Raw genomic sequence first — 14006 nt, 5'->3', positions numbered from 1 at the left:
CATAGCTGTGAAAGTTCTTACGCAACTGATTAGGTAGGTATGTTGAAAGGCCCATCTTAAGTGGCTGAAAAAGTAAGGAAGCTCTTAATTAAACCACATATTGGAAACCTCACTGCAGTTTTGAACCAGGAAGGGCTGTAGTAGCACTATTTTCAAAATGGCTTAATACAAAAAAAGGAGGAGCTAGAAAAAGGAAAGAGAGATGTGTCAAGGGAGGCAGGAGAAAGATAAATGGAAGGGACAGCAGATTGTCTTTGGCAGGCAAAGAAGAAGCTTCAGCCTCCCTTTCTGCACATCAACAGAAAAAGCAGCAACAGCACAGCCCTCCTCTTCACTTGGGCTCAAAGAACAAGCAAGATCTCTTGATAGCAAAGGCCAGAAGGTCAACGTTGAGGAAAACACACAGCCATCCACATTTGTTATGGCTGAAAAGAATACAATGAACTGAATAGGCACCCATAAATGATAATAAAAAAGGGTCTACGTTAGGAGCAAATGTAGGTCCCTACACAGGCAAGCAAAGATCATCATGTACTCTTGAAAATATTGGCTGTCGCATGCTGATGATGAAGTTGAGATCATAGCTGGGATGGCCACAATGGTTGCCTTCTGATGATGCACTTCTGTAGAAAGGAAGCTGTGCCAATTTCTAGCAGCAGCCATCTCCGGTTGTTTGGGGAACAGCAGTGCCTTTGCTGGGCCTGAGCCGGCAGCATCTGTGGCACACATACAAGACGGCACTCAAAAGCAAATGTTACCAGAATGGACAGCAGCCATTTTGCTCACTCAAACAAGAGTTCTGTAGGCAGCAGCAGTGATGGGAATAAGCAGATCCAGAGTTAGAAATCATTATATATGGGCTTGGAAAATAAAATAATAGGCACCATTATGCCATTAAATAAATCTATGCTGCAACCATAGATCGCTATGTAAAGTTCTCCCCTGTCCAATGACATTTAGTATTTATTTCATTTAGCAAAATTTTTATACTGCTTAATAAAAAACAATCTCCAAGTGGTTTACAGAAGCATGTAACGAAGTCAATAAAAATAGCAATTAAACCAACTTTAAAAGTAGAAGATAACAAAATTAATCATAGAATCATAGAGTTGGAAGAGACCACAAGGGCCATCGAGTCCAACCCCCTGCCAAGCAGGAAATACCATCAGAGCACTCCTGACATATGGTTGTCAAGCCTCTGCTTAAAGACCTCCAAAGAAGGAGACTCCACCACACTCCTTGGCTAATAAAATATAGGTAAAACCTTAGAGCTTTTAAAAACAAAACAAAACAAATGAACATAATTAAATTATATGTCTTTGTAGACTTGCTTAAAGGTGTTTTTTTTAAACCAGTACAATCAAAGCACCTGGCTCAGATTAATATTGTAGGCTGACTCCAATAGATGATGATGATGATGATGACGATGACTATTCAGTATATTTATATCTCGCCTTTCTTACAGGATATCAATTATAAAATAAAATACATAATAATATCATGGCTCGGAGAAGCTGAGTCTCTTTAAGGAAAGGCTGCTAAAACGTTCAACTTTTTAGTTTTTTGGGGGGAAGATGACTAATCACAAGTGGCACGATAGGGGTAATGAATGATAGGGTGGGGAACCTCCCCCACACGCCAAAAAAATTCTAGAAATCTGGGTCATACTCTCAAGTTGATTGGCTATAGGTCCAAAACTGACACCAATGAAGTATTTCTTCAAAGAACACCTACTGAGTTGAAGGAATTCACAGCCTCACGATGTGACAATGTTTCCTTCTTTGATGACTTTTTAAAAAAGCATTAAATGAATTCATGAGCGGGATGTGTCTGTATGTCTGTCCATGGTGGTGGTTGAGAGGCAGCAGCAAACTAAAGGGTGGCAATGAACAAGGGGTGGCTGCTGCCTACTCCCGAGGGTGCTTCAATGAGTATGAAAATGAGTATGAAAACTACAGGCAACTAGCTGGAAAAAGAATTATGGGAAGATGGCCGGTGTCCTGAACCCTTACAAGTGAGCAGAAACAAAGCTGATGTATGAAATGATTTAATATAAGGTATAAAGACAATTTAAAAACAGACAATATGTATTTGTTTTCAAAGTAGAAACATACATATTGTCTCTTTTCATCTTTTGACCTTCTATTAAATCATTTCATACATCAGCTTTGTTTTTCCTCATCTGTAAAATGTCTTTTTTTTTCTATCATCCCAACATTTTTCATCTTTGACCTGAATGCAAAAGTCCATTCTTGTCTTACTTTATGAAACACACTCCCTCCTGCTCCAAACACACACAATTTGGAAAAATGAGTATGAAAACTATTGGGAACAAGAAACTCCTTGTTTGCTTGAGCACAAAATAAAAGATGGACACAAAGCTGATCCAGTGGAAGACTTTCCCTTCTTTTTGTGAAAAAGCAAGTACTCTGCTTTACAAAGACTGGCTGATGCCTCAGGGCTCTGACTTGGGCTACATAGGTTACATAGAGACACCCCACTTTTCATTCATTTGTAGAAAGGAGAAAGCTCTAATCCTTGTCTTCAGTGTTTGTTTTTGTCTCAAGTACAATTGCCCTAAAGGCCAATATGCTCTCCCTCAAACTGGTTTCTGTATATTCCTATTGTAACTGTTCTGCCTATTTGGCTTTGACAACCACTGAAGGGCACTACTAGTATCCACTGACTAGTTATACCCATGGCAAATTCACATAAGTAAATGCCCAGTGAGAAGGAGGAGGCCTGGAGTCAGTGGACCTGGGAAGCTGCACAGAGGGCTTTTTCCAGGGATCCTGGCTACACACCATGTAGAGGCCATACAGGAATGAACAAATCCTGTCTCTGGAGGGAGATGAACCAGGAGGGACAACAAGTCCCCTCCAGCATTCCTGTCCATTTTCAAGGCTGTACCATCCCCTATGGAGAGATGGGGCTCAGAGTAGCCCCGAGGGTAGGATTTGAGAGATGAAGGAAGTGGGAAGAGGAAAGACAGCAGGAAGGAACAACAAGTGCCACTCTTAGCACTATCAACAGGACAGGCACTTTCTCTTCCTCTACAGAAATTATGAAAATAATTCAAAAGAAAGTGTGGGGGAAAGGCCCAGCGGAGTAGAAAAAGAATAATGTTATCTAACCTAAGTTGCACATTATTACAGCAAATCATGGTCTTTCCCCACAAAACTAGGACGGTAGCCACCCCCACTACCAGACTCAGTACGATGGATCAGTAATTGTTTTCATACACTTTAATTAGAAAAACTGAGATGGCTACGAATAATAATGGAAAGAGAGGCTTTTGCACTTGAAAGGTTGAAGTCAATCAAGTGTGAATGACGGCAAAACCAAAAAGAGAGGAGGGGGAGAGAGAGAGGGAGAGAGAAAGAGAGAGAGAGAGACACCAATTCATCAAGCGTCTGTTGTCTTGCCGCGTCTTTAATCATAATTCCTGATTGGGATTCAAGAAGGCAGTAAGCAGCGATTCTTTGTCTGCCTTCACCTTCCGTCAATTAACTCTCCCTGAAATATAATCATCAACCTCACGTGCTCCTCTGCATTTCAATCTGCTGCTGCAAGCCAACCAGTTCTTCCTTCCTTCCCACCTTAGGTGTGCTTAACTCATTCCCTTTCTCTAGTGGCATACTGCCCACCCCCCAAGCATTTAAAGGCAGGAGGCTGAGATGGGGAGGGATGCTCCAAGGACCAAAGGGCCCTGTTAAGAAGTGACTTGAGCAACACCCCAGGTGTCATTTCAGCTCCCTCAAGGACATGCTTCTCAGCAAGCAGTAGTCATGAGTGGAGAGCTACAGATCCTTTTAACAAGGAACACCAGTTCTGCTCAGAAGAGGTGACCAAAGCTGGCTTAACCTTATTTTGTTCACCAATGGTATCAAGGGATTCATGCCTGGAAGGAGCCAAGCTGGTGGAAAGCAAACCAGTGTGCAGCCCCTTCCTTGTTGCTTCCAAATGGCATGCAAGAGCCTTAATTTCTGCCCGTGGCCCACTTTTGCACTACAGATTGCAGCATTGTGGCATGTCCACCTGTCCCTTCTACTTGACAATGCCCTGTAGTTTAAGCTACCAGTGTGGGTCTGACCATTGCAAGATCCCAAATGTCAGCTGGTATCCAGCCTAGGTGTTCCCCTATGCCTTTTCCGAAAAGAGACACTACCCTAGGCAGTGAGAGGAATGAAGAAAGAGAGGAATGAAGCCCATTCCTCTACTATCTTCTTGTATCAGACCCCATTGTCAGTTCAGGCACTCCCTGCCCCCTACAACGGCTGGAATCTAATTGGTCCAAAATGAAACCTCCAGCAAGAGTCTGACTGAGAAGACACATTAACATCTCCTCTGTCCGTGCAATGGGGGAGGGGGGAGTTGTACAAGACGAGGTTCCAGAGCCAGACAAAGGAGGCAATTTCCATTACAAAGAATGAGAGGGAGAGCGGGCAGGAGTGTGTGTGCTGGAGAGAAAAGCTTCATTAGGCTCAGAGAGGCAAAGCGATGGCACTATACCAAGGTCACTTCTAATTTAGACCATCTAATTGGCAAACATGGCTCCAAATGGCTATCATCTCACAGGGCTCAGAATTAATGAAGGCCGATTATTTTCATTACCTTCATCCGAGATGGGGAATGAGACTGGGGGGGGGGTGAGATGAGGGAGAAGAGAGGATGACCGAATGACAGTGGAAGGGAGAGAGAGACACACAATGGGGAGAGGAGAAGATGCAAGTAGGGAGAGAAACAGCACCAGAATGCAACTGGGGAGGAAAGACAGATGAATGATGGAAGGCAAGAAAGAAAAAGAGCTTTTTTACTGCCTTCAGCCCCTCTGATGATTCCGCCAAATCAACACAGTCCTACAAAAAGTGAATCAGCCACAACACTAAAAGCTGGGGGATAAGTCAGTGCTGAGCATAGAGAAGGCAACACACCATCCCCAATCAGAACTGCAGCAGCAGTTTTGGTCTTCACAACCTCACCCCAACCGCTGATCAGCTGGTGTACAACACCCCTCTCATAATTGCCCTTGCCCCACAGACAGTAGTGCAGCACAACAGGCCTCTGACGAAATGGGGAGAGGACTCCCCTGCTATTGTTGAGAGGGAAAGAGGGGGGCACTGTGGAATACCCAGATACACAGCACACCATGGTATCAGCAAGTAGCCGTTGCTATGGCAACAGTCATATTAAACATGGCAGGTTCCTGAAAGGCACATGATTAAGTAAGATTAACAGAAGCCTCTCCCAGCCCCAGTGCAAAGGCCAGAGAGGGGCCCTCACAAGAGCTCTGAAGGGACCCTGCCGTTCTAGGAGCAGCATCCTCTTGCCAATCTCTTGGGCAGACTGATGTCAGGAAAAACTCAAGACGACAAGTAGCTGGGGCAAAGATCAGAATGCGCTTTCAAGCAATCATGAGTGACATTCTGGGAGAACCCTGGAAGCAAAAAGGCTCTTTCATGCCAAGGCTGGGTCAGCAGCAGCAGCTTATGGGACTGGGAGGAGAGCTCTTCTGCTGCCTAGGTAAGGTCGCCCTCAACTGTTTATAATAGTGCCATCAGTGGGCATGGCACCTAACGGTCACAAACGCAAAAGGACAGGTTTAGAACGTGGATTTCAAGAGGGAATATGGAGGAATTTGGGGACAGAGTGGATGAAGACACACAAAGACAGTTACATGTACTACTTGGGATTCCCTGTAGTGGTGTGTGCACAGTAAGGACTTAAGCCAAACGAGGGAAGTCAAGCCCTGGAGAGCTCTAAAGATAAAGGCAAGACACTTGTGCTGGATATGGCACTTTGCTGCTGGATTTTGAATAGAGATGAAAGAACTGGTGAGGAAAGGGAAGGCAAAGTCAAGGCAAAGGGCAATCAGAGCAGAATCAGCAAAAGGGACTTAACAGGAAGAGGCAAGTTTGTGCAATAGAAAAACTTTGAACAAAAAATGTGTAGGCCATTTAGACAAGACAAAAGAAAGCACCTCATCAGATAATACATAATTAGCATGTGGAATTTCCTACCACAAGATGTGGTAACAAGTGGACACTAAGCTTGGATAGTTTTAAAAAGTTATAAATGCGTGGAGGATGCATCTTCTATTAGGCATGTCAGCAGAATGGAATCCCTATGTTCAGATGCAGTCTACCTCTGAATACCAGATCCGGAGAAAAGCTCCATGCCCTTCTTGGAGGTTCCAGAGGCACCTGGGTGGTCAGTGTCAGAAAGTGGGCTTGGCAATAAAGGACCCCAGTCCTATCCATCAAAGCAGTTCTTCTGGCCTCAGTCCTGTGGGACCAGCTCACTTGCCTGAGGAGCTTAGAAAGCTGCCTTATACCAAGTCACACCATTGGTCCACTGAGTTCAGTATTGTCTATATGAAGTAGCAGCAACAACACTCCAGGGTTTCAGGCAAGGAATATTCCCAGGGTTTGAACCTGGGATACCTTCTGCATGTAAGAAAATGTGTTCCCCTGGCCGGTGATGTCACAATAAGCTTCAGCCTTGTCTCCCTGCTGCACCCTACTTGTAGCACACTGTGCTAAAGGAAGGCCCAATTCCTACTTTTGTATTGCTGGCCCAGGTCACTACTCAAGAGGTGGCATTTCAACAGTGCCTGGTATCTGCTTCCCTACTGGCAGGTGTGTTGAATTTGGGCAATTCACTGAAGAGGAGGAGCAGGATCAGGAGGAGGAAGGGAAGAAATAATGCAGGCAAGATAGGCCTTCTGGGGGTGGGGAACATTTTCCCCATTGAGGGCCACATTTTATTGGGGGTAATCTGTCACGTCCATCAGTGGGTGGGGTCACCCGCTTTTTCTGCCACCACCACTCTTCATTCTCCCACCTCCCCAGGAGACTGCCAGGGTGGGATGGGTTGGTTTTCCAAGAAGTCAAAACCAATTGCTCGCAGGGGACTTTATTTCCTCCTTGCCCCTTGCCCTCCCTTTCTTTGGCTGAGAGGTGCAGGCTGCCCACCCAGGCTGCCCATAGGGACTCACCGTCAAAATGAGCTTCTCCACACAGTCCGGGGAGACGCTGTGGAGGTGAGTGAGGTGCAGCTGCAGGTGGATCTTGTTGCTGAGCATGTCCTGGCAGAGAGGGCACCGAAGCATTGGCTGGACCGAGTGCTGAGTCATGGCATGGACCCTCAACCGGTTGACATCGGTGTTACTGTACTTGCAATATGGGCACTGATATACCTGGAGGACAAGAAGACATCACAAGCTTTGGCAGAATAAAGCCTTGATAAGGTCAGGCTGCAGGACAGGTGTCTTCCTCCACCTTTTTAATACCCTTTGAAACACACTGCCCATTTCCACAGTAAGAATAATAAAAAAAACCAATTTCACTATGAACTGCCTTGTGGGCCCAAGTGGATTTAAAAGTTGAATATAAGGAGGGATGGATGGAAAGGAAGGAAGGAAGGAAGGAAGGAAGGAAGGAAGGAAGGAAGGAAGGAAGGAAGGAAGTTGAGCCATGATTTCGCAGAAGCAAGTGCCAGTTGTTCCAGTGTCTCACCTGCTCCAGCTTGGTCTCATCTGATGTTTTAGGCCATTTGGTGACAGGCGACTCAGAGCTTCTCGGAAAGGAGATACGTTTAGAGGATGCTGGGGACTCTGTCAGCTCCTTTTCAGCTGGGGTAACATGTGCTGCAAAAAAAAAAAAAGGGGGGGGGGACAGAAACAACTGCATGACTATGTGACACCTCAGCTCTGGAAGAACCTGGAGGCAAGAACGGCATCTATGAATTCCTCACAGATGGCCAAGCCTCCCATTCTGCACTGCTCCTCAATTCCATTCCTTTACACAAACATGCTCTGAATCTTCATTCTGAATTACTTTTGAAGCGTTGGGATGCAAATCAAAATCATCATCATCATCATCAAAATCGGGTCAGTGCCTGCATGCCAGATATGTGCTACAGCTGTGGAAAAACTGAAACCAGCATGAACTGGATTACCTGAAGATCCCTGAATAAACCTGTATAAGCCCTTAGATCACCTGGGGAAATTCTACTTATGGTACCGCACCCTAGAGAATATCATAGGGCAGTGATTCAAAAAGGGCCATTTGGCCCAGGCTTTCTAGGCACTTTTTTTTACTTGAATCCCCTCAAATTCCTATTTTTGTACTCCTGTTTTGTGAGTTTTATGTTGCGTTTTTAATGATATGGTTCGTTGGAGATTTTAAAATTATAAGTGCTTTGTAAATGCTTTTAAATAAATAAAATAAAATATGTGCTGGTTGGTGCTTTCTCCCTGCAATGCCCCTGCAACATTCTAATCTCCCCACTGTTTTTTTAGGGGGAGGAAAATGTCTCAAAAATGTCCCTTTCCATTTTGACTAAGAACCATTTTCCTTCCATGGACCAATGCAGCCAGACTGTGGGTGAGCCCAGCTGAGTCACACATGCTACAACTTTACTCTTCACTCACCCCTGCATGCTCCATGTCAATAATCACACTCCAAGCCTGATTCCAGGATAACACTGATGTCCATTAGTGCTTTTGGAATTACTCCGGTGAATGAACACAGGCAGACAACATAGCAAAGCTAAAACTCGACATGGATTTCTAATGCAATTTGAGTCAACAAAGGGAAGGGCACAGCAGACTCCCCATGTAGTTGGGATGGTGGGGGGACGGGACACACAAGACAATCACATCATCTACCTCACATTGCATCAAACATGCACATAACACCAGTGCTCAAAAGCTTGCACCGGCTGCCCGCACGCTACTGGGCCAGCTTCAATGTTCTTGTGTCAGTTTACAAGGCCCATAATAACTTGGGCCCAGGATACCCCAGGGACCACCTGATCCCTTATGTTCTCACTCAATCTCTGATGTCTTTGGGGGAGCCACATAACCCCCCATGGTGTGGATGCATGGGTCATAACCACAAGGAGCAATGCATTCATTATTGTGGGTTCAATTATTGTGGGTTCAGTTTTGATATCACCATTGAGATCAGACAGGCCCCTTCCCCGTTGAACTTCCAGGACTTATGGAAGACTTTTCCCCCAGCAGGCTTGAATTCTTATTTTATAGTTTTTAACTCCTTTTTAGTCTCCTGTACACTGCTCAGAGAAGACTCTGATTACGCAGTATGCAAATGGTTGAAATAAAAAATAAATACCTCCTGCTGCAATTTAGAGATAGGCATACAGGCTTTCATTGATGCCAAGATAAGCTCCCTTACCATTTCCTCTCTCTGTCTCTTTAAACATAGCAAAACTGGCCAGACTGGTCACACATACCCATAGAAACACCAGAAAGGCAGAATGAACACCATTCTGGTGTGTTCCAGGAAGTTGATGCTCTTCCCAGAATGCCCGCCTTATGACCTTTGAACTCTGTACCCTGGAGCACATAAATCTGCAGGGCATCTATTATTTAAAAACTACAAGGACAAGCATATTACACCTAGCCCCCCTGAACACACACATTCAGAACAGTACTTTAATCTGTCTCGAATCGACTTCAAACCCATTTCACCCTTAATGGGAGTTATTCATTTTCACTTGAAAGGTAATATATGACAGCTGGATATTTAACATGATGGATTGGCTGCCGATTAACTAAGCGGTTTAACGCTTCTGGCTTGCTCCCCCCCCCAGCCCCCCCTAAAGATGCAAGGAAGATTCTGATGGGGGAATTTGTTCAAAAGCCACAAAAGAGGACCCTGCACAAAGTTAAACAGGCCTGAAACCACGGCTCCCAGAGGCACCACTGATTCACCCCATTGCTCCTCCAACCAGATAAGGGAACTGGGGCTCCTCCACAACTATGCCAACATTTTACACACACACACACACACACACACACGCCTGACTCCTACTGCCTTAACCACTATCACCATCCCTGTTAGCAAGGGAGGCAGGGTGAAGCCATTTGCAGAAGCAGGAGACCTTCGAGCTAAGGATAGGGGCAATAGAGGAACAAAGGTTAGAGGCAGGAATATATCAGGGTATACATTGCTGGGCTGTTACTGCTACAATAATTGCATATATTATAAAATACAGAGGTGCACACTATATTTCATTAGACTTCTGATGAGAAGTTATTTCATCAAGTCTACTCTGTCATATAATTCTGCAATCTAGGTTGGTTTTAAAAGATTTACTGATTTTATCTGAGATTTTTTAAATCAATACTTTAAAATGTTTTTTTGCAATTTTAGATGTGTTTTATTGATAATGTTATCAATATTATATTTCTACTATTTATTATATTACAGAGTTTAGTGATTAAGTGATTTATAAATCTTTCTAAAAGGAAAGAAAGAAATGGGTTATAATGTTTAACCGTGTTTTGTGTATTTTAATGACATGCTGTTTGTTAAGGGTATTGGAAAAGCTTTTGGGGTTATGATGCAACAAAAAGTGGTCTATTAGCACAATAAATAAATCAATAAATAATATGTAAGATCAGAGAGTTTGGGCACAGTAAGCCCAGTGTGTTTGTGGTAGATCTAGAAAAATAGAGGAAGCTAGGATGGTGGTGTAAGATGTATGTACGGCTGAACAAGTCTGTGCTCCAAGTTCTGGACAGAAGTAAAGTGAATAAAAGCTGAGACATGGCTGTTGTGACCAAGACAGGAGGTGACCATAGCATGAGCCAGAGTCAGATTTCTCGCCAAGAAGGCAGAGAAAAAGGGGCACATTTTTGTGATGTTGTAAACTGTGGAACAGATGTGACCTGACAACAGGCTGAAGAGGGAGGAGTCAAAGAACAAGCACATGTCAATGGATATGGAGTAGAGGAGGATGAGGAGAGGGTTTTTGGGGAGTGATGAGAAGTTAGGTTTGGGACAAAATGGGTTAAAGACAGTGATGAAGCATCCAAGCAGACCACAGGGGGACCTGGGGTAGAGAGGTAGAGCTGGGTGTTATTAGCCTATGGATGGTACTGAATGGCATAGGATTGTACAAGATCACTCAGAGACTGTTTTGTATAAAGAGAGAATCACAGAGGAACAAGGGAAACCCCATTTGAGGAAGAGAAGAACATTGCCAGGGTCAAGCAGGAAGCGGAGTTCACCTGTAGATAGCAGCAGGGCTGGCATCAGGGACTGGCATGGTCAGGCACTTCCCCAGGGACTCAGAAAGGCCCATTGCTGATCCTGCTGCCAATGAGACACCTGCCATCAAAGGAACCCCTTATCCCTGATGTCAATCTTCACCCACCCACTCATCCCTAGTGGGGAGGGGGACACCATTTTGGGCTTTGCCTCAAGTGCCAAATGTATTGGGCTGGTCCTGATTAGGAACATAGGAAGTTGTTTTATACCAAGTCAGACTAATGGCCCATCTAACTCAGTTCTGTCTACTGTGATTGGCAGTGGCTCTCCAGGGGTTTATGCTATGAACCTTCCCAGCTGTACCTGGAGACAATGGCGGGGATTAAACCTATGGCCTTCCTATATGCAAAGCATGTGTGCCCCTCCTAAGCTACAGTCCTTGCCCATTGTGACTGCTTGTGGTTCTCATTCATTCACCTCATCCCCCTATTCTCTCTACAGATGCTTACCCAGCAGCGGCAGTACAGACTGTGGGAGCTGAGCCAGGTCTTGACTCCATAATATTATGGGGTACTCACTATATTAGATTCCCCAATGCCCAATGTTGAATCCAGACATCACATATTGGGGAATTTAAACATGTCAGCTGCCTGCTGCAACACAGAGGTAAATGCTGTCAACATTGGGTAAACATGTCTGTAGAGAGGAGGGGGTAAGCAGAGTTACTTTTCAGTTGTGGTTCCCTATATCCTTTGTGAGGGGACTTGCCTTTTCCCCACTCTACTGATGGACTGAGATTATGTTGTTTTGTTACTAGTGTGCTGCCAAAGCTTCCTGTGGCTTTTGTGGGGAGGGCGGCATTGTGTGTGTATTTATTTTAATTAATTGCAGCTGTTTTTCTGTATGAATTTGTTAATCAGATAATGTAATTATGTTTAGAAACATAAACATAAACCCTGGGGTAACAAGCAACTAACGAGTTTACATAATATTAAATGGCAACAACAGGGTGTATCCAATGCTAGTACTACTCTGAGGAGACCCACTGAAGTGAATGAACATGACTATCTTAGGTTCATTCATTTCAATGTGTCTGATTTGAGCAGGACTAGCACCGGATACAACCTAATAGCAACAACAGCAGACAGCCTGCAGACACACTATGAAGAGACTCTAATGCAGGCATGGCCAAACCTGGCCCTCCAGATGTTTTGGGACTACAATTCCCATCATCCGTGACCACTGGTCCTGTTAGCTAGGGGTGATTGGAGTTGTAGTCCCAAAACACCTGGAGGGCCAAGTTTGGCCATGCCTGCTCTAATGGTAATGGCAGAGGCTGCTGCAATACCAGGTTGGCACTGGGCAGTAGTCATTGCGGTGTCATGCCATGAGCCCAATGAAATCTGGTCCTGAGTGGCAGAGTGGTCATGGACATTTGGCAGCAAAGGAGAATACCAGTGAGCTTGGTATGGGCAGTTTCAGTGAAGGGCAGAGAGTGAAGCCAGATTGTAAGTGGTCAAGAGAGAGAAGTTTAAAGAAAGAACGTAAAAAATGCAGGGGCTAGAATTACACTCCAGGAGTTTGGAGACAAAGAATAGACAAGTACTCAGGCAGTATCTGGGAAATGAAACTTTATTAAGGGAGAGGTTTTAGAAGTTGGGGAAATGGCAACATGTCTGAATGCATCAAGGCAGAGGTGACAGAGAGGTTGGCTGTGTGGCTGAGAGATGTAATGATGGCAGGAGAGATGCCTATTAAGAGTCAGGAGTAAAGAGTATCAATGGGATACAAATGAGGGCAAAGTCAAGGACAGCAGACTGGTCAACTCATTAAGTGTGTTGGTGGATGGAACAGGAAAATATTGAAGGAGTAGAAGAGATACCATAGTGGAGAGTGAGATACCATAGTGGAGAGTTCTGATTTTGCAGGAGATGAAGTCTTGAGGGTGGGACATTGCAGATCATATCTTATCAAAAGATAAAGAAGAGGCATTGAGGATTCTTAGAGTTGGTGTGGATCATGGAGCAAGGAATATGGTAGACAAGAAAGAGGAGAGGGTGGACTTATAATGCTGGCCAGTTCCTCAGAGGTATTCAGCTGTGTGAGAACATGAATGGATATTCAACTGTTTTCTTTTCCATTGAACGGAGATCATCTTTAGGCCAGGTGTTCCTGGCATCTCTGAGGAAAGACTCTGGCCAATATTTATCTTTATATGGGTTGTTAGATATTTATCTAAGACGACTATAAAAGCATAGAAAATGAGGGCATTGCTAGTTATGTGGGGTACCCCAGTACATTGGAACTACCTGGAGAATAATCCTTTCCTTGTGTTTTATAAACTTGGTGTGGCCAAATGTAGCCAGTGCTCTGGATTAAAGGCAACAGCTCCTGAAGTCATTCACTACCTCTTGGAGCTCGAGCTTTTAAACTTTCACGATCTGTCACTGACCTCAACAGGCCCATGAAAACAAGAACTTAGCAAGTGTTCCTTCTGTTTTTAATGGGACTTCTTGATAAAGTACTGGGAGACAGGCTAATCTTCTCTAGAAAGACATCTTTAGACCTGGCCAATATGACCAGCTATCGCCCAGTCGCAAATCTTCCATTCTTGGGCAAGGTGATTGAGCGAGTGGTTGCTGAACAACTCCTGGCACGCCTGGAAGAAGTGGACCATTTGGATCCCTTCCAGTTGGGATTCAGGCCTCATCATAGGACTGAAACTGCCTTGGTCGCACTGGTCGATCATCTCCGGGAGTGGGCTAGGGACAAAGGTGAGAGCTGTTTCCTAGTTCTGCTGGATCTCTCAGTGGCTTTTGATACCATTAACCATAACATCCTTCTGGACTGTCTAGAGGGGCTGGGAGCTGGGGGCACTGTTATACAGTGGTTCCGCTCCTTCCTCCTAGGCCGTGTTCAGAAAGTGGTGGTGGGGGATGAGTGTTCCGACCCCTGGGCTCTCACTTGTGGGGTGCCTCAGGGTTC

At 44.7% G+C, this 14006-nt stretch overlaps 1 protein-coding gene across 16 annotated transcripts in view; it reads right to left on the bottom strand.

Annotated features, from left to right (window-relative positions):
* Positions 1-14006, bottom strand: part of ZFHX3 (zinc finger homeobox 3) — a 262705-nt gene that overhangs the window by 21875 nt on the left and 226824 nt on the right. For all 16 annotated transcript variants that reach the window (XM_082229254.1, XM_082229255.1, XM_082229258.1 and 13 more), the window contains 2 exons: positions 7518-7648; positions 6998-7198 (listed from right to left, as the gene is read on the bottom strand). In XM_082229254.1, the coding sequence (XP_082085380.1) occupies positions 6998-7198; positions 7518-7648 (332 nt within the window). The remainder of the gene's footprint in view (positions 1-6997; positions 7199-7517; positions 7649-14006) is intronic.

Source organism: Podarcis vaucheri, assembly GCF_965113315.1.
Source record: "Podarcis vaucheri genome assembly, chromosome: 7".
NCBI classification, from domain to species: Eukaryota; Metazoa; Chordata; class Lepidosauria; order Squamata; family Lacertidae; genus Podarcis; species Podarcis vaucheri.
This window is presented reverse-complemented; position numbering and strand designations above follow the sequence as displayed.